Source organism: Oncorhynchus gorbuscha, linkage group LG19 (assembly GCF_021184085.1).
Source record: "Oncorhynchus gorbuscha isolate QuinsamMale2020 ecotype Even-year linkage group LG19, OgorEven_v1.0, whole genome shotgun sequence".
Classification (NCBI taxonomy): domain Eukaryota; kingdom Metazoa; phylum Chordata; class Actinopteri; order Salmoniformes; family Salmonidae; genus Oncorhynchus; species Oncorhynchus gorbuscha.
The window spans coordinates 25,436,380-25,454,857 of record NC_060191.1 but is presented as its reverse complement, the minus strand read 5'-3'; the positions used below and the strand labels follow the sequence as shown (position 1 = coordinate 25,454,857).

The following is an 18,478-nucleotide window of genomic DNA, read 5'->3' as shown; positions in this document are numbered from 1 at the left end:
GAAATAGGATGAGTGTGCAATACCTTTAATGTATTGGTATTGGCCCTATACAGTTTACTATTTTTCACTCTTGCATAAATAAAGGATTATGTAAAAATGTAACTCGTTCACGTTAATAAAATAAATACTGTAAATACCAAGGATAAAAACGCTAGAGTCTGTTTTGAATATACCGGTACGATTATTCAAGCATCCTTCTCATTTCCTGAATTGACTTCTCCGTCTGATTGGTTATGTCTAATCAAAATGGCGATCCTCATGTGAGGGACGAATGCTGTTTACTCGTTACATTTTGACCATTAATACCGGACATATATCAAATCATCTCTGAATCAGCCATGTTATCAAGCATGGCTTTAAGAAGTGCTTTTAAATCGACATCTGTCGTTCTGCGAGAATGTGGTGTTTTATCCAGGCTGAAAGGAACCTATGCGTCTCTCCAATTGAAACATGGGGCATTCACCTCTGTCACCACAGGGCCTTCACACAGCCACAATGAGACTGCATTGACAGGTAAATAAATATATACGTATACTCCTAATTTCACAGAGTAGACATGTGTGCTTGCGATATGTTAGTTAGCTAAGGAGGCCGTATAAGTCAATGCAACAATGAAACGTCTTGTCGATGCGCGCGGCTGTTAATTTTCTACAATTGCTCGCATGCATGTCAACTAGCTAGCTGCACACGCCGAGCAAGAATCAAGGAACCATTACTGAAAAATACGGAATAGGTAGATTTTGTGTGAAACCCCACTTAACATCATCATCATCATCATCATCATCAGAACACCTCGTAAAAATGTGTTTTTCCATTAGTCATGTAGTGAGTACAATTCTTCCTTGGGTAGGCCAGGAGAGGGCACTGCAGCAATTAGCTAGGATATCTAGTGCACATATAGCTAATCACAACAGCAGCAAACATGATAGACAGGGACACGAGTTATTCTCTTTGTGTACACAGTGACACAGGCTTTCTATTTGGATAGGGGCTTTAAGAAGATTCACTACCCCATTGTCCTTATCATCCTGTGTACTAACTAGGCTAGCTATATGGTTTCATTATAAAAATAGTTTACAGAAAATGTATCCTTATTGTATACTAATGTAGTGATAACTATAGCTAGTAGCTACCTATCTAACCAGCTGAAATGAAAGGAATATTTTTTTAACCAGACTGGTGCGAAGGTAATGCCATTTTAACCCAGACATATGACTAATACATTTCCTATCATTTAATCAGTCGGTCTACTATTAAGTGTTTTTTATGAAAAGGATGTGGGAACCAGAGTTATTTTCCCCACAGGCCCCCTGCAATGTGTTTGCAGCAGCTTTTCTCTTCTCACTCCATCACTCTTGGTCATGTATGTAGAACATGACACTCAACTCTTGTTTCTATTATCTCAGCACTACAGTTCACCAAATGTAGGCGTACATCAAAACAGGTACTACTACAGTAAGATATCCCAACTCTTACTGCAAGCCATGTTGCTGCTGAACATGCTTACAGATGCTTTCTCATGCAGACACATACACCGAGTGTACAAAACATTAAGAACACCTTCCTAATATTGAGTAGACCACCCCCCCCCCCATTTCCCCTGAGAATAGCCTCAATTCGTCAGTGCATAGACCGTGTCGAAAAGCATTCCACCGGAATGCTGGTCATTGTTGAGTCCAATGCTTCCCACAGTTGTACCACGTTGTCTGGATGTTCTTGGGGTGGTGGAGTGCACAAAATGTTTTGTGCACTCAGTGTAGTTGCAGGCAAAAATCTGGCACCATCCTATGGTTCATAAAGCAATGGACTATGAGTAAGTATGTATTGTTTGATCATTTGTTTAATTCTTACCAGGTATTGGGAGTTTCGCCATTCAGTCTGTGAGAAACTATGCCCGTGTCGTAAGAAAGAAGAAGCCAGGTATGGAGGACCAGGGTCAACTATTTGATCTAAGACCACTTGGATGTTTGATATTTACTGTCTAAGTTTTTTTCCATCAGTGATGACAAGTCAGTTGAGTGATCTTCCTCCGACAATGCTGAAAATGGAATATGCCGCTGTTCCACTCGCTCAAACGTATGTACATTTAATTTGTCCAAACTTAAATTAAATGTATTTTATGTCATGCAGACATGGCTCATGTATGTTCAACTCTCCCATGTCCAAACAACTACAGCATTGAGATGATGTTGTTTTAAAATAGTTATTCTGTCTTTATTTGTACAATATATAGGCCTACTCTGCCTTTGTACTATACCTCTACTATACAGTACATCTCTTCCTAATGCTGATCTATTATTATGTGTTTACAGAGCTGATGACCTTGTCAAAAGACTTCTGACACTGGAACTAGCAAGCCATGTATGTTCTTTTCACCTTGTTACTACGTTCTATTCATCTAGTCTTTCTCTTTGCGCTCATAAGAATAACTACAATAGAGTAACGACAGTTTGTGTATACCTCTGTTCGTTGCTATAGTTTACATTAATGATACGACCATTTTTCTATACCTATGCTGGATATTGCATAAACAAAACACCATGTTGTGTGTCACCAGAGCGAGAAGTTGAAATTAAAAACGGAGCAGCTGATTGCAAAAGTCCAGAGGGATGAAGCTGACCGCAGCTCTTCAGAAGTCAAGGGTAGGTTCCCGTTTTGGGACTAGTGAACAACCGTGCTTTTTCTCTGAGGAACCACCTTATTTCAGCAATCGTTTGTTCATTCCTTAACCCCTTTCTTGACCTTTTAGTGGCCATTTTGACCTCCAAAATCCGAAACTACCAGGAGCACCTGCACAAACATACAAAGGTGTGTATGGGCGACGGGTAAATGCAAGACTGTAATTTTAAGGCCCTATAGTAACAGTGACGTGAATGCATATTATTTCCACACGTGTAATTTCCTATCCGCTCCCTATCTGGTGTGAGGTTTGTCAACAGGATTTCCTGTGAAGTGCATACACCCAACATGAAATTTGACAGAGTAGTAGAGGTGGTGCTGTTGCTGCATGCTGGGAATTTAAACTGTCACAACGTATACACGTAACATTGAATCAAACATTTTTGCAGACATATTGCAAAATATAACTCATTTAGCACAGCTAAAATGTTAAAGCCAAGGTTAGGCAGTCTGTCACTATACTGTGTCTCACTTTTGTATCTCACTCCCCCCACGCTTTTTTTAGTTTGGTTTTGAAAATCTCAAAATCACTATGCTATTTTTAATTAGAAAATAAACCTTCTCTATTATGTAAAATACATGTTCCCAGACTAGAGGTTTGACTCGATCTGTAGCCATGAAGAGCTGCGTTACAGCACAATATACATTTAAAGGCAATATTCTTGCGGAGACATCATTCACGGTGGTCAGCTCAATGAGATATTACCTTTACATTTCAATCGCCCTACAGTGCTCTTCAGCGCTATGGATTGAATCTAGCCTTAAATAATGTTATCTCTTTAAGCTTATTTTTTCTCCATTTGACCTCTGACTCTGTGTTTCGGCCCCCTATCTTTGTATCAGGACAAAGCGAACAAGCGATGGATGCTCATGGCCATTGACCGCAGGAAGAAGCTGCTCAAGCACCTCAGGGTAACGCGCTACGACGCCTTTGAACATGTCTGCCAGCAGCTGGGCATCACCTACACTTTCCCTCCGGAGTACTACAGACATGCCACCCGACGCTGGCTGGCCAAGAAGGCCCTGTGCATAAAGGTACACAACAAAACTCTATTCACTTTATTTAGTGCAATTTTCTAGCTTGGTTCCAGAGTGGTTTGTACTGTATGGTTGGCAAGACAGCACAAACAGATCTGGGACCAGACTAGCAATTTTCTTGTTACTATTTCTGCTGTATGCAGGCTGTTGAACCATGGCTTTTACCATTAGTCTAATGCATGACTTAATCTAAAAGTCAAAGCAAAGCTTTTTTATTTTATCTATATTTAACTAGGCAAGTCAGTTAAGAACAAATTCTTATTTTCAATGACGGCCTAGGAACAGTGGGTTAACTACCTTGTTCAGTGGCAGAATTACAGGTTTTTGTCTTGTCAGCTCAGGGATTCGATCTTGCAACCTTTCGGTTACTAGTCCAACGCTCTAACCACTAGGCTGTTTGCCGCCCCAAATGAAGACATTTATAATTTGGTTGTTGTCATTGTTGTTGGGTGTTTTTCTGTAGGTTTATCTGACTGTGTCCTTTCTTAGGTCTTCAAAGAGGTGCAGAAACAGAAACTGGAGCAAAGGAAGAAAATTAAACAGACCCCTCCCCCCACTTTGGCAGAACCAGCCAGGACAGCAGCTACAGGAACCCAATAAACTGCCACAGTATCCAATGTCTGTCTTACTCTATGCATTCAGTCTTGCTCTCAATGGACAAATTAGTTTTGCATGGCCCAGTGAGCGGGGTTTGCTCCTTTTCGACCATTCCATTTGTCCTAAGGAGAAATCTCCACCCACCCATGCCACCAGTTCATGTAAAATTAATTACATTTACATTTACATTTAAGTCATTTAGCAGACGCTCTTATCCAGAGCGACTTATAAATTGGTGCATTCACCTTATGACATCCAGTGGAATAATACATAATTGTCCCATGTATTGTTATACTGTAATAAGCAACATGAATAACTTATTGTCTGTAGTACACCAAGTCTTCATTCTTCTTGTCCCTTCTGCAAGTAGATGCATCATCAAATAAATGCAGTGACGCAGATATGTGGTTTTGGTGTGGGCAATGTCTATGTGCTCTGCATATGTGACCTGAGAGTGTCAAATAAACCCACAATGAATAATTTAATAAAATGTATTGTATAATCCATTTGTTTGCTCTCTTTAAAAAAAAAACACTTTTATCTCATATAGTCACTTGTGTATGGTGATATGTAACTACCCCAATTGAGAGATAAAACACTTCTACTTGATGCTGATTAAAATGCTAATGAAAGATGAGAAAAGAGAACATTACGCCCTATGGTTGAACTGTGGTTGAAACTGAAGTGTAAGATTAATCATATGATGACTTTCCTGAACATAGCTTGTAATCGTGTTTACGAGAACTGAAAGAACATCAGATATCTGGTGTTTATCGACCGACTTATGTTAAACCAAGGTTATACTCATGATCTGTCACCTGTGAATTGACCTTAAAACCTATAATACTGTGGAATGGTGAGGTCATTAAACAACTTAACTGTCCTACTGTGAATTTGGTGTTTTCACTGCTGTTGAGAGTTGTCTTGAGAAACATTGTAGGAGTGTGTAACCAGCGCTTGTTCACAGCTTTAGTAACTTCCTGTTAGTGTATTGACTCAGATCAGGAGAGGCTCAGAGCTGCAGACAAGATAGGTAAGTGACATGCTCTTTCCTCTTCTCACATATGTAGAAAAAGCTACAATAGAGTAACTACTTATCAATAACTACCTAAAATGTTTCTGAGGAACAGTTGAAAGTGGTGTACATGTATGACATTTGGTATATTTCTATACTAGAGTATACAAAGTATTTGAAGTGGTTTCCCAGAGATTGAACACCATGTCTTGTCCTGTTGATGATACATGACAGTTATACAACAGTTATTATTAGTCTTTGTTTAATGAAATGGCAATACAACAATATCCCATTTTACATATGTAATTATATTAAAACATTGCAATACATGAGAGGGTTGTAGTATATGACGTAAGATGGTGGTTCAGGGTATGAATGGACCTGTGTATAAACTTGAGTACCAAATCAATTACTTGAGTACCAGTGTATGGAACCTTTCTTTGAACTTTCCTAAGAGCAATTATCCCGAAGGAATAACATGCTGCTAGTGTTGTTTTATTACTTTATTGGGGAAATGATCAAAATTCAACCACTGTGCTAACTGTTGGATGTGGTTAGTTTTTAGGTGACTGAAGCTGACCCCATTTGATTGACATGTCAAACCCAGTCATCACCCACCAGCCAGGAGCAGGCTCTTATGGGACAAATGTGCAGACGGGCAAGTGGAGCACTGGGCTGTGCTCCTGCTGCAGTGACATCCTAGTCTGTGAGTATTGAGACAAATAATAAGACCTTAAGTATCATCACTAAGTAGGCCTACCTCGTACCATACCATAGGGTTTAATGGTTGTCAAGTGTTTCAAGTAAAAAGTGTTTCCTATTTTCTGGATTTTACAATAAGGTCAAATGTTGTCATACAGGTGCCTTGGGCTTCATCTGCCCAATAGCATTAAGTTGCTACACAGCTGACAAGTACGGTGAGAATGTGTGCCTGGCCTGTGTTCCAGGAGGCATGACGGCCATGAGGACCCACATGAGATTGACCTATGGGATTCAGGTATGTTACCCTTAGGAGCCTAAAGAAATTAGGGATAGTGATGCATTCATGCATTGAGTATGTCATTTTATAGCATACTAGGGAGAACTGCAACTCATTCTTGTCTGAGCCAGTCTCACCCTTTTATTATGAAAGACAGGAATGGAGTGTTTCATCAGTACACATACTGACAAATAAATTGGCCTCATGATTTTCCCTAGTTGGAGGAACTTGAACTGTCAAATATTTGGTGGATTCATTCTCATCATATTTGAATATATTTTCTTACAGGGGACAATATGCAATGATGCATTGATGACCTGTTGCTGTGGATTCCTTGAGACGTGCAGGATGGCCCGTGAAATTCGCATCAGAAATGGAGACGTTTGACTTGTACAGTCACTTGAAGACATTTTCAAGTGGAAGTTAAATTAACCTTGTGTCACATATTGTTGATACATATTGTCAATGTTATACTATGTACAGTTTTACTTTTGTATTGTTTAAATTTGACCCCTACCCTCAAACAGTACTGCTTAAAGAATTCATGTATGAACATAAGATGCACAATAAAGTTATGTTTTTTTCTTGTTTTCAATGGCATTTGGGTTCTTTTTCAGGATGATTTACAGGCTGCTGTCCCAGTGTCTCAGGGCCGTTCACAACACAGGTATAAATGAACATAAACGGTTGAGCCTTCACAAATACGTCTCAATTTATGATTTGCACAAAACAAAACATATTTGCACGTTAGCCTACGTGCTACCTGATTGGTCCTTTTTCTTTGTGACCTGGCAACCAAGTGGAAGCTTAAACAAGGCAGAAGGGACATTTCGCTAACTAGCTATCCAGCACAATACGACAAATATGTCTTCGAGGACGCTACCCCTGCTTTTTATTAATCTCGGTGGAGAAATGCTATACATCTTGGATCAACGTTTAAGAGCTCAGAATATTCCCGCTGACAAAGCCAAGAAAGGTAACATTATAGTTAGCTAGCAAAACTGTCTGGTTGCATTAGGCTAGATTTCAACTAGCTACAGGTGAATCACTGACCTTGTCATGTCCACAAACTGGTTGCCATAAATTGGAGCACATTCATTTGTCTCCCTGCCTGTGTTTTAACCTGCAAATTCTTCATTGTACTTGTAGCTGATTGGATAGAGGATGACAGAAGGAGAGGTATTTTGATATTTCTCATGCAATGCATCACTAGGCCTACATGCTCTGCTTTGAGGCCTTCGAGGAAACCAACAGAGTGTTCTACAAATGCAATAATCTGGATGAAATCTTTGCCCAGAGATATTCATTCACTCTGCCTCCAAGATTGTAGAGATTTCAGCCATGGGCTTCATTAAGAAGAGATCCGGTTTCTACCTCCCAATCAAATAACTTTGCTAGCTGATAATGCTGCTGATGGTTTAAAAGGCTGTTGCTTTCTTAGAGCAATTGGGAATAGGTGGACGTTAAACCTTGCCTATAGAATGCATATCTGCTTGCTTAAAGGTAGACTCCTTTGAGCACGGAATTTATTGATTTTAAAGATAGACTCTGCCAGGGGTGTAATCATTACGCCGATTCTGTTGCAAAACATTTCGTCTGTTGCGAAACGTTATGTAACATAAACCGTTTACTCCCTAACTGAAAACGCAAACGAGAGTTTCTATGAGTGGGTATAATTTGTGGAACGTTCCAACAGGAATATGTTACAAAAACTTCGTAAATAACACGGTTGCCAACAAACAACGCATACAAAGTTGTATAGCGGCAGAATAGAATACCGGGTAGGGAGTGGGCTATTTAATTCCGTTCTTCGGAAGCTAGTTAGCTAGGTGACCTGATCGTGCTACTTTGTATGCGTTGTTTGTTGGCAACCTTGTACTTTACGAAGTTTTTGGAACAGATTCCTGTTGGAACGTTCCACAAATTACACCTACCCAGTTTCTATTGGACACATTCAGGTAGGTCCCTCCCCGTTTCGTTCTGTTTGCTCAGTTTGTTTCTGTTTGGTTCTTTAACGGTTTCCGTAATGAATACACCCAGTTGTACAAATCATAAACAAGGGGGCGACTTCACATCTACAAACATCAACAGTTAAATCCAGGGCTTGAATTCATAATACATTTGAGTATGAGTGCTGATCCAGGATCCGTTTTGCCCTTTATATTATAATTAATGGTAATATAATAAATAATAATATATGCCATTTAGCAGACGCTTTTATCCAAAGCGACTTACAGTCATGTGTGCATACATTCTACGTATGGGTGGTCCCGGGGATCGAACCCACTACCCTGGCGTTACAAGCACCATGCTCTACCAACTGAGCTACACAGGACCACAATGGTGGTCAGGTCAAGGGGACCTGATCCTAGATCAGTACTCTTACTCAGACACTTATTGAATATGGGCCCAGTTCTATCAAGACTGCATTATATCATGGGCTCTTTACAATTTGCACGCCTACATTAGAAAGCAACAATAATAACAATTTTAGCAGATTTGGTTGTTTGCGAAAGTTGGAAAGACACCCCAATGTTTATGTTGAAGATGTCATCTTGATGAGTCTAACTTTACAGACTGACATTATTCCAGTCCCCACTTGTGACCTGACATCAACCTTGTGTCCCGTGCCCTCACTCTGCCAGTTATGAATGACATCATCACCACCATGTTCAATAAAAAGTTTTTGGAGGAGCTGTTCAAGCCACAGGAGCTGTACTCTAAGAAGGCCCTCAGGACTGTGTTTGACCGACTGGCCCACGCCTCCATCATGAGACTCAACCAGGCCAGCATGGACAAGGTATGGATGGAATCGTGTCACCTGGTTCATGTTCAGGGCACGCTGTACCAAAACATTTCAAAATGTTTTGCACCAGAAAACAAAACTAGGCTTTCCTTATTGGACAAGGATGTGTAATCCCTCTGTGCTTCAGTCTGTTTTCTTCTGTTTCATCCCTGATTAAAAGGACCCTTTATTGGAAGTGAAAGGCCATCGAGTTATCTCTTTTCTGAGAAAGATAGAAGTTTTTAGATAAATCTCTATCATTCACATCATTTTGGAGTCAGCTGAGAAGCTGTCATGGTGACGTTACCACTTTTATCACATTCTCAGAATCACGTCCTCTTTACCAAGTGACCCTTTAATACCCTTTAATTCTAGGTACTTGGGGAAATTGCCCAAGTCACTGAAAACCCTATGTAGACCTATAATTTTCAAAGCTTTCATCATTTATTGCACCATCATTGCTTGACTATTTTGAAGAGTTATATCTGTTGTGTTTAAAAAGTGGTTTTTATGTAGGCTATCAAACAGAATATCTTCAGCATTTTGACGTATTAATCCTGATTATAAGTTTAATGTTGCATAAATCCACCTGCAGAGCATGATCCTAGTTTGTTCAAATATGCTGACGGCTCCATCTGGTGTACATTATGAACTGGCAGCAGCTATTTTTGAGCATAACAATAACCCCTCATCATCCATATGACTGTTGTTCATGCACACAGCTGTATGACTTGATGACCATGGCCTTCAAGTACCAGGTGCTCCTCTGCCCGCGGGCCAAAGATATCCTCCTTGTCTCCTTCAACCATATGGATGCCATCAAGGATTTTGTGAAGGACACCCCAAGTGTTCTCAGCCAGGTTGACGAGACATACAGACAGCTCATAGAGGTACAATAAACTTCCCTTCAATTGCTCAAACCTCAGCTAAGTGTTCAGTATGATCTCTTTTTCATTGCATGTTTTGTGCTCTTATTTCTAGATGTACACACCCTTGTCTAGTGGTGAATTTCAGCTCATCCGGCAAACGCTCCTCATCTTCTTTCAAGACATGCACATAAGGGTGAGTTCAGGATCTCGCAGAAGTTTGTCAAATTTTTTCGACAGATGATGAGCGTGTTGGGAAGGGGGAGTGTGGCATATTTTGTTGGGTTTCAGAGATTGACAGAGTTCTGGTACTATTAACATTTTTAAACGCTAAAACGTTAGCATTTGAAAACCGTGCCAGGGAAGCTAAACCAAAGCATGAATTGCTGTCATAACTTGTCCGTAAACTGTTTACAAAGTAAGGAAGCCAGTATTTAATTTTGTAATTTTGGTGATTTATCCCTTTACAATGCATTATAACTCCATCATAAGGAATTATACACATTGTAATCTCGGTTAACCCAGAACTAAAGTCTTGCGTAATTGGTCAGATGCTAACACCTGCGAAATCTTGATTTGTCCAAAGCACCGGAACTAATGCTGCTCGCTATCTCACTCATCCCGTTGTATCAGGACAGATCTACAGTATAATTTATGTTTTAGTAGTCTGTCCACGAGAGATTACACAAAGTGTTACACAATTATCACTATGTTTTGCTCATCTGTCTTTGCAGGTGTCCATCTTCCTCAAAGACAAAGTGCAGAATTCCCAATGGACGTTTTGTCCTCCCGATCTCGGGTCCTGTGCCCCATGGAACACACATCCCAGGACTTATCAGGTACCACCGCTATAATTGTCCATGCCCACATAACATGGAATCTCACCAATCCAACCAAGCCAAGTTTGTTGCATTAGAGTAAAATCTCAATTTTATTAGATGCATTGAATATGGCTGTATCCATAGTTACATTTTTTTTTACTGTTTTGTTGTGCTTTTTGATGGCAACTATTTGCTCTCCTTTCACAGATGCTGTCGGCTTAATTTAGACCAGCATATCTGCAGCTAATTGCATTACTGAGGGTGTTGAACGAGCAGCTGCCTAAATTTAGAAAAGCTTACTTTTAGCACAGTTGTATTTGCCAAGGGATTGAGTGCAGCCGGGGCTTAAAACTCATTTATTGCGTCTTAGGAACTTAAGCTCACGTGGCGAACTTGAGATTGAACAATGTGAAAGTGTAGACAGATGAAATCAAACTAGTGACCACTCTGTTACAAGTACATTGCAACCGCTTAGCTAAACGTCTTTGCATTGTTAGAAGTGTCTTCTGGGAAACAGGAGAAGTGTCAAATTATCTTTAGGAAATGATTGGTTGCCTCATATGATGTTAAAAGTGTTTTTGCTGAATATTGTGTGTGTGTGTGTATTTTTGTTACCATCAGAATGTTCAGCTGCAATGGCGAAGAGGTGAAGAGACTGCAGTTCCGCAACGGTGGGAACTACACCGGTGTTCTCCGCGAGGGTTCCTTTGAGATGTTTGGAGAGCGGGTCATCAAGCTGGGCACCAACATGTATGTGCTGCTCCACACTTACCCCCACTGAGACTACTACATTCTCTACTATTTCCTCTACTGTCGTCAATGGTCATATACTGTAGGCCTAAATCAACATGGTAGCTAAAAGTCACTGCAAATTGTTTAGTAATTTACACAGTGACATGTTTATTTGCCTCCCCCGTGATGCGTGATGTATTTCAGCTTGTCAAGTGCTTGGCTTCTGTTTACCCACAGGTACAGTGTAAGCCGTCCGGTAGAAACACACATGTCAGGGACGTCCAAAAACTCTACACAGAAAAAGTCGGTGAGTTGAAATTATGCTTAACCACTACGCTGTACTATTTCTCTCACAGGCATGTATCCTGCAAGGCCTTGCATTTTTGCTTATAAATGTCATTTTACAGTATGTCCTATAATATATTTTTGACAGAGGGTCGAAATTGTATTGATATCTGTGTTTATTTCATCATTGATTAGGCTACAGAAAGGACAATCTGTCCAAGTCAGACTAAGCTTAATGTGTAATTAAGCCTTAAATGTAATGGAAACCAGCCTTAAATTAAATGAAAAATGCCCTAATCAGCTAAATCATGCAATTCATGCGTTGTGTTAATTAATGATTATGCGCACCTTCACTGTGTATACAGGTCAACACAGCTCCAAACCCCCTGGCAAAAGAGGAGCTGAACATGTTGGCCAGGTTAATGGGGGGTATGGAAGTCCAGAAACCAGGAAATGCAGACAGTGGCTTCCGAGTCAACCTCTTTGCCACAGATGAGGAAGAAGAGTAAGTCCTCTTATGTTATGAGCATTGTTTTGTTGTATTTTTGTGTCATTGTGGTTAAATTAAATATGGAATTACAACCGTACCGTGCCTCCCATGTGACGCAGTGGTCTCAGGCAGTGCTAGTGGCATCACTACAGATCCGGGTTCGATACCGGGGTATGTCACAGCTGGCTACAACCGGGAGACCCATTGTCCCAGCGTCGTCCGTGTTAAGGGAGGGTTTGACAGTCTGGGTTGTCCTTGTCCCATCGCGCTCTAGCGACTCCTGTGGTGAGCCTTGCGCACGCACGATGACACGGTTGCTAGGTGTACAGTGTTTCCTCTGACACATTGGTGCGGCTCGCTTCCAGGTTAAGCGAGTAGTGTGTCAAGAAGCAGTGTGTCTTGGCGGGTCGTGTTTCGGAGGACACATGGCTCTCGACCTTCGCCTCTCCCAAGTCCGTATGGGAGTTGCAGTGATGGGACAAGACTGTACCTATCAATTGGATATCACGAAATTGGTACTCCTCACAACATGATGAAACGAACTGAGCCTGATTTTTGAATTATGTTAAGTTAGTGTTAAAAATCACTGTCAGTGTTAAGAGTCAGTATCAGCATTAAAGGTCCAGTGCAGCCATTTTCATCTCATTATCAAATAGTTTAAATGACAATTAAGTACCTTACTTAAAGGTAGAACTAAGTACCTTACAGTTAAGTACCTTACTGTGATTGTTTCCAATAAAAATGGTCAGAAAGAAACAACTAGCTTCTAAGCAGAGCAAATTCTCAACTAAGAATTTTGCTAGGACTGTCTGGGAGTGGTCTGAGTGGGGAGGGGAAGCTGAAAACTAGCTATTATTGGCAGAGAGGTTTTCAATTGGCTTTCTTAGTGGTCTATTAACTAATTTATTGCTTGATGTCACCAGGCAAGCCAAAACTCCATCCCACCAAAACAGGCTGATATTTTAGTCTTTTAAAATGGCTCTTACACAAAAAGGGCATTATCGTAATTTTCACAGTGTTATTCCAACCTCATTGTGTGGAAATATATACTAATGTATGTGGACGCCCTTACAATTAGTGGATTAGGCTATTTCGGCCACCCCCGTTGCTGACAGGTGTACAAAATTGAGTACACCTCCATGCAATCTCCATAGAAAAAACATTGGCAGTAGACTGGCCTTACTGAAGAGCTCAGTGACATTTAATGTGGCACCGTCATAGGATGCCACCTTTCCAACAAGTCAGTTAGTCAAATTTCTGCCCTGCTAGAGCTTCCCTGGTCAACTGCAAGTGCTCACACAGTGAAGTGGAAACGTGTAGGAGCAACAACGATTCAGCCACGAAGTAATCGGCCACACAACCTCACAGAACGGGACCACTAAGTTCTGAAGCGCGTAGCACGTAAAAATCGTACGTCCTCGGTCGCAACACTCACTACCGAGATCGAAACTGCCACTGGAAGCAACGTCAGCACAAGAACTGTTCTTCGGGAGCTTCATGAAATTGGGTTCCTTGGCCGAGCAGCTGCACACAAGCCTAAGGTCACCATGTGCAATGCCAAGCATCAGCTGGAGTGGTGTAAAGCTCGCCGCCGTTGGACTCTGGAGTAGTGGAAACGCGTTCCTTGGCGTGATGAGTCATGCTTCACAATCTGGCAGTCTGTCGGACGAATTTGGGTTTGGCTGCTGGCAGTAGAACGCTACCTGCCCCAATGCATAGTGCCAACTGTAAAGTTTGGTGGAGAAGGAATAATAGTCTGGTGCTGTTTTTCATTCAGGCTTGGCCCCTTAGTACCATTGAAGGGACATCTTAACGCTGCAGCATACAATGACATCATAGCTGCTTCTGTGCTTCCAACTTTGTAGCAACAGTTTAGGGAAGGCCCTTTCCTGTTTCAGCATGACAATGCCCCCTTGCACAAAGCGAGGTCCATACAGAAATTATTTGTCGAGCCCGGTGTGGAAGAACTTGAATGGTCTGCACAGAGTCCTGATGTCAACCCCATTGAACACCTTTGTGATGAATTGGAATGCCGGCTGCGAGCAAGGACTAATCGCCGAACATCGGTGCCCGACTTCAGTGCCCCGCTGCAATGTTCCAACATCTAGTGGAAAGCCTTCCCATAAGACTGTTATAGCAGCAAAGGGGGGACAAACACCATATTAATGCCCATGATTTTGGAATGAGTTGTTAGATGAGCAGGTATCCACGCACCTTTGGTCATATAGTGTATAAAACACAGAAATCAAGTTTTTCACTGCACTGGGCCTTTAACAATAATGTGGATTTATCTTCCTCTTAGGGAGGCCTTGATATCGAGACCAGACGAGTTTTCATATGACGTCATAAAAATCCAAGCGACTAAGGTAAAGCTCATTCTAACCTATATTATTTCTGTCACAGAGGCTAGATAAATATTCAACCATATAACATGCTTTTATGTAACTTGAAGGGATGATATGGAAGCATTTTGTAGATTGAGATTGTCTTACTGTACATGCTGTGGTGTAACCGTCAAACCGGTCCCCCATGAAAACCTGTCACATGCAGTCATCTCTTAGCACTTACAGAATAGCTTCTGTAATTGACAGGCTAAGGATTGTAGGTTGACAGGCTAAGGATTGTAGGTTATCTGAGCTGCACTACGATCAGGATAGGCCAGTCTAACAAGATGTACTATAATCAAATGTAAGCCCCTCCCCAATCGAGACCTTTCAGATCTACCATTGGTGGCTTGATTTCTTTTTCAGAACCAGCAAGCCAATGCGGAGCTGGCTAAGATCATGGGGGACTTCACGGAGGAGGCTGGTGAGCCGTGCTCATCAAGTGCCAACAGTAAAGGGGATGACCTTCTGGCCATGATGGACGGGCTGTGACAGTGTTACCATGGTGACCAGAATCCAAGGGCGGGGCTCAAGGCTGAGTTGGTTAGGAACGGTGTGTTCTACTGTAGGACAGTGTCTTGTCTGCTCTGCTGTGCTTAGCCGTCTCTCACTCTGCAAATATGGCAGCTGTCTAACAAAAGCACACACAACACCAACCTCATCTTTGTTCGTTTGTCGAGCTTTTCGATGCTGATGTGACGTGAACAGGTTAATTCATTTGTTCAGCAAGGACCGACTGTTCATTTTGCAAAATTGCGAAAACTTTACGCTTACACTCAGTGGCCCGTTTATTAGGTACACCCATCTTGTACCGGTTTGGACCCCCCAGTAGCCATGAAGGGATGGTCAGCAACTATGTTTAGTTGCGCTGTGGCATTCAAACGTTGATCAACTGGTATCAAGGGACCTAACCTGTGCCAGGAAAATATTCCCAACACCATTACACCACCGCCACCACCTTGTATGGTTGACACTTGGCAGGATGGGGCCATGGACTCATGCTGCTTATGCCAAATCCTGACTGCCATCAACATGACGCAATAGGATCCAGGATTCGTCGGACCAGACAATGTTTTTCCTCTCCTCAATTGTCAGTGTTGGTGATCGCGTGCCCACTGGAGCCGCTTCTTTTTGTTTTTAGCTGGTAGGAGTGGAACCCGGTGTTATCGTCTGCTGCAATAGCCTATCCGTGATGAGTTGTGCGTTGTGCACAGAGATGCCAATCGGCGTTCAGAGATGCCGTTCGGCATATCACTGTTGTACTGCTCTGTTATTTGTCTGTTTGTGGCCCGCCTGTTACCTTGCACAATTCTTGCCATTCTCCTTCGGCCCCCTCATCAACAAGCTGTTTTTTTTTACCCCAGGACTGCTGTTTTTAATTTGTTGCACCTTTCTCGGGTATTCCCTAGACATTGTCGTGTATGAAAAGCCCAGGAGGGTGGCCGTTTCTGAGATACTGGATACAGCGCAGCTGGCACCGATAATCATACCACGCTCAAAGTCGCGTAGGTCACTCATTTTGCCCATTCTAACATTCAATCGAACAGTAACTCAATGCCTTGAAGCCTGTCTGTCTGCTTTACATAACAGGCCACATGACTCATTGTCTGTAAGAGCGATTCATTTTTTGTGAACTGGGTGGTGTACCTAATAAACTGGCCGTTGATTGTATTTTGTGCTATTATGGTGGTAATCTCGAGAGTTTTTAAAAGTTACAGATGCAACAGTTCTGTACTAGTTAGTCGCCCTGAAATGTCAAATGGGACATTTGTTCCACTTCAATCAATGATTTCTGCTCTGCTGATCCCGCTTCAATCAATGTATTTCAAGTTGACATTCCATGGATGTCACATTTAAACAATATTTCTTTTGCCTATTTATCTGGAAGGAAAAGTAAGTTCCTCTTTCATTTGTTATCACGGCATGATGTTAAGATAACGCTGTTTTCTCTCACATACCTGCTGTAATACAGTATTTATATTTTTGCTGACTTTCCTAATCTGATTTACTCTGACTGAGTAATGAACAGGACCTAAACTAGAGGGTGTCAAACTCAATTCCTGGAGTGCCTTGTGTCTGCGGGTTTTCGCTCCTCTCATCTAGTTCTCTAGGCCTTAATTTGACATAAATTACAAAAAACAGCAAGCACACAACCTTCCAGGGATTTATTTTGACACCCCTGACCTAAAGAGACTGGTGGAAATGAAAGAAACACAAGTGCACTTGTCATTGTAATTCAAAAACATGAATCCCAAAAATATTTTGAGAAATTTCTACTGTACCTTGATTTTTGTTTTGGTATCGGATAAATATATACTGTATGTTTAGGGTGACCTTTAGTGTCTTCAAATAAAGAGAGACAAATTATTTGTAAATATATTATATTGCAATAATTCCCGTCACCAAATGGGATGGTAATAGATTAATGGATTAAGTGTGACACAACACTAATGTATCGAAGCAGCTGATCCTTTGATGCAATATGACAGATGGTCCAAAATGTATATTTATGGAATTATTTATTTTATTTATTAATTAGCATGGTGTACATGTTTATGTATTTTGTCGGGTGAAATATTAACGATTGTTAAAAATGAAAGTTTTTATAGAAATGTCGTAATGCATAGATTGAAAAGTAAATAAAATATGGAGCTCTCATTAGCTTTTATTTATGTACTGTGTTCATTTATATTTAAAGGGGCAATCTGAGGTTGCTACATACATTTTTGGACTAAATTAATTATATATACCCATTGATTCTTGAAGAATATAACTAAAGGGGCTCCCAGGTGGTGCAGCAGTCTAAGGCGCTGCATCACAGTGCACAACCGGCCGTTGTATAGGAGTCCTGTCACTAGAGGGCGCTGTTGCTTTAACTTTTTGTATTTAGTCATGTCTATACTGCTTGACTGGCAGTATGAGAGTGCAGAAATATTATTATTTTTCTCTCAGGAGTTTTCGTTACATTCAGAGTACAAACACATTGCCTTGAGGCAACCATGATTCATTCAGCACATTCATTCAATCCCTCCATGTAATTTTCAAGGGGAGAATATTGCTCCTCATTTCTTGTCGTCTAGTTTATTCTCGCCCACACGATCACCTCCTTGCCCACACACTGCTCAGACATTTCATTTTTAATGAGTTTTTGAATCGAGCAATATTGGAAAAAGTTGTGTTCTTATTACAGGGGTGACAAGTCTACTCCCACTCCCTGGGTTGTGACTTTAGCACTCATTTACCTTTGCATAAAGACACTCACATTGCCCATCTAATGTCAGTCAACTCATATTGGCACCTAGAAACAAATCTGTCATGAAAAACTATAGTCAACTCATCTCTATATAAACATCACAGGATTGTATGGAACATGGGATTAGCCATCATAACATACAAACCTAATATCTGACACAAACACTATGTCCAAATAAATCTCACCCATCCCGAATTTGGCCTCAACTCCCTCCTTGCCTGCGCCAACAATTCAGATTGCAGTGGAAATAGCACAATGCTGTACCTGCATTTGGTACCTCCTCAAATCAAGTCAAAGAGAACTGGATAGTCTGGGCATGTCTCTGAAGAACCCTCTCTCCCAGTCAACCATTCATCCACACATTCTCGCTTTCACTCACTCTCTCACACACACACAGACACAAGATCTGTGCATACCAAGCAGTCAAAACATGCTGAAACATGGCTGTGCTGAATGGACCTGTGGTGGAGGATTCAGGTGAGGCCTTCCTGACAGTCTGCTGGGGAGAGAGAGATGTCAGACCAGCGCCTTACCCAAGGGCATGGTTTATTTGG

The 18,478-nt window shown here is 41.3% G+C and overlaps 3 protein-coding genes across 3 annotated transcripts; all 3 read left to right on the top strand.

Annotated features, from left to right (window-relative positions):
- The first annotated feature begins 224 nt into the window (after positions 1–224).
- mrps15 (mitochondrial ribosomal protein S15) lies at positions 225–5,197 on the top strand. Its single transcript, XM_046316225.1, has 8 exons — positions 225–513; positions 1,855–1,920; positions 2,001–2,076; positions 2,313–2,361; positions 2,558–2,642; positions 2,750–2,808; positions 3,523–3,714; positions 4,207–5,197. Exons 1-8 carry the CDS (start codon positions 339–341, stop codon positions 4,315–4,317), a joined length of 813 nt encoding a protein of 270 aa, XP_046172181.1. The 5' UTR covers positions 225–338; the 3' UTR covers positions 4,318–5,197.
- Positions 5,198–5,225: 28 nt separating this feature from the next.
- LOC124006297 (cornifelin-like) lies at positions 5,226–6,903 on the top strand. Its single transcript, XM_046316226.1, has 4 exons — positions 5,226–5,347; positions 5,888–6,035; positions 6,190–6,326; positions 6,597–6,903. Exons 2-4 carry the CDS (start codon positions 5,924–5,926, stop codon positions 6,693–6,695), a joined length of 348 nt encoding a protein of 115 aa, XP_046172182.1. The 5' UTR covers positions 5,226–5,347; positions 5,888–5,923; the 3' UTR covers positions 6,696–6,903.
- Positions 6,904–7,102: 199 nt separating this feature from the next.
- LOC124006083 (protein OSCP1-like) lies at positions 7,103–17,339 on the top strand. Its single transcript, XM_046315845.1, is given in 12 exon segments — positions 7,103–7,284; positions 7,458–7,487; positions 8,954–9,108; positions 9,816–9,983; positions 10,075–10,155; positions 10,694–10,729; positions 10,731–10,798; positions 11,402–11,530; positions 11,750–11,819; positions 12,163–12,302; positions 14,590–14,653; positions 15,038–17,339. Coding segments are annotated over 12 exon segments (1,179 nt in total). The 5' UTR covers positions 7,103–7,172; the 3' UTR covers positions 15,164–17,339.
- Positions 17,340–18,478: the final 1,139 nt, after the last annotated feature.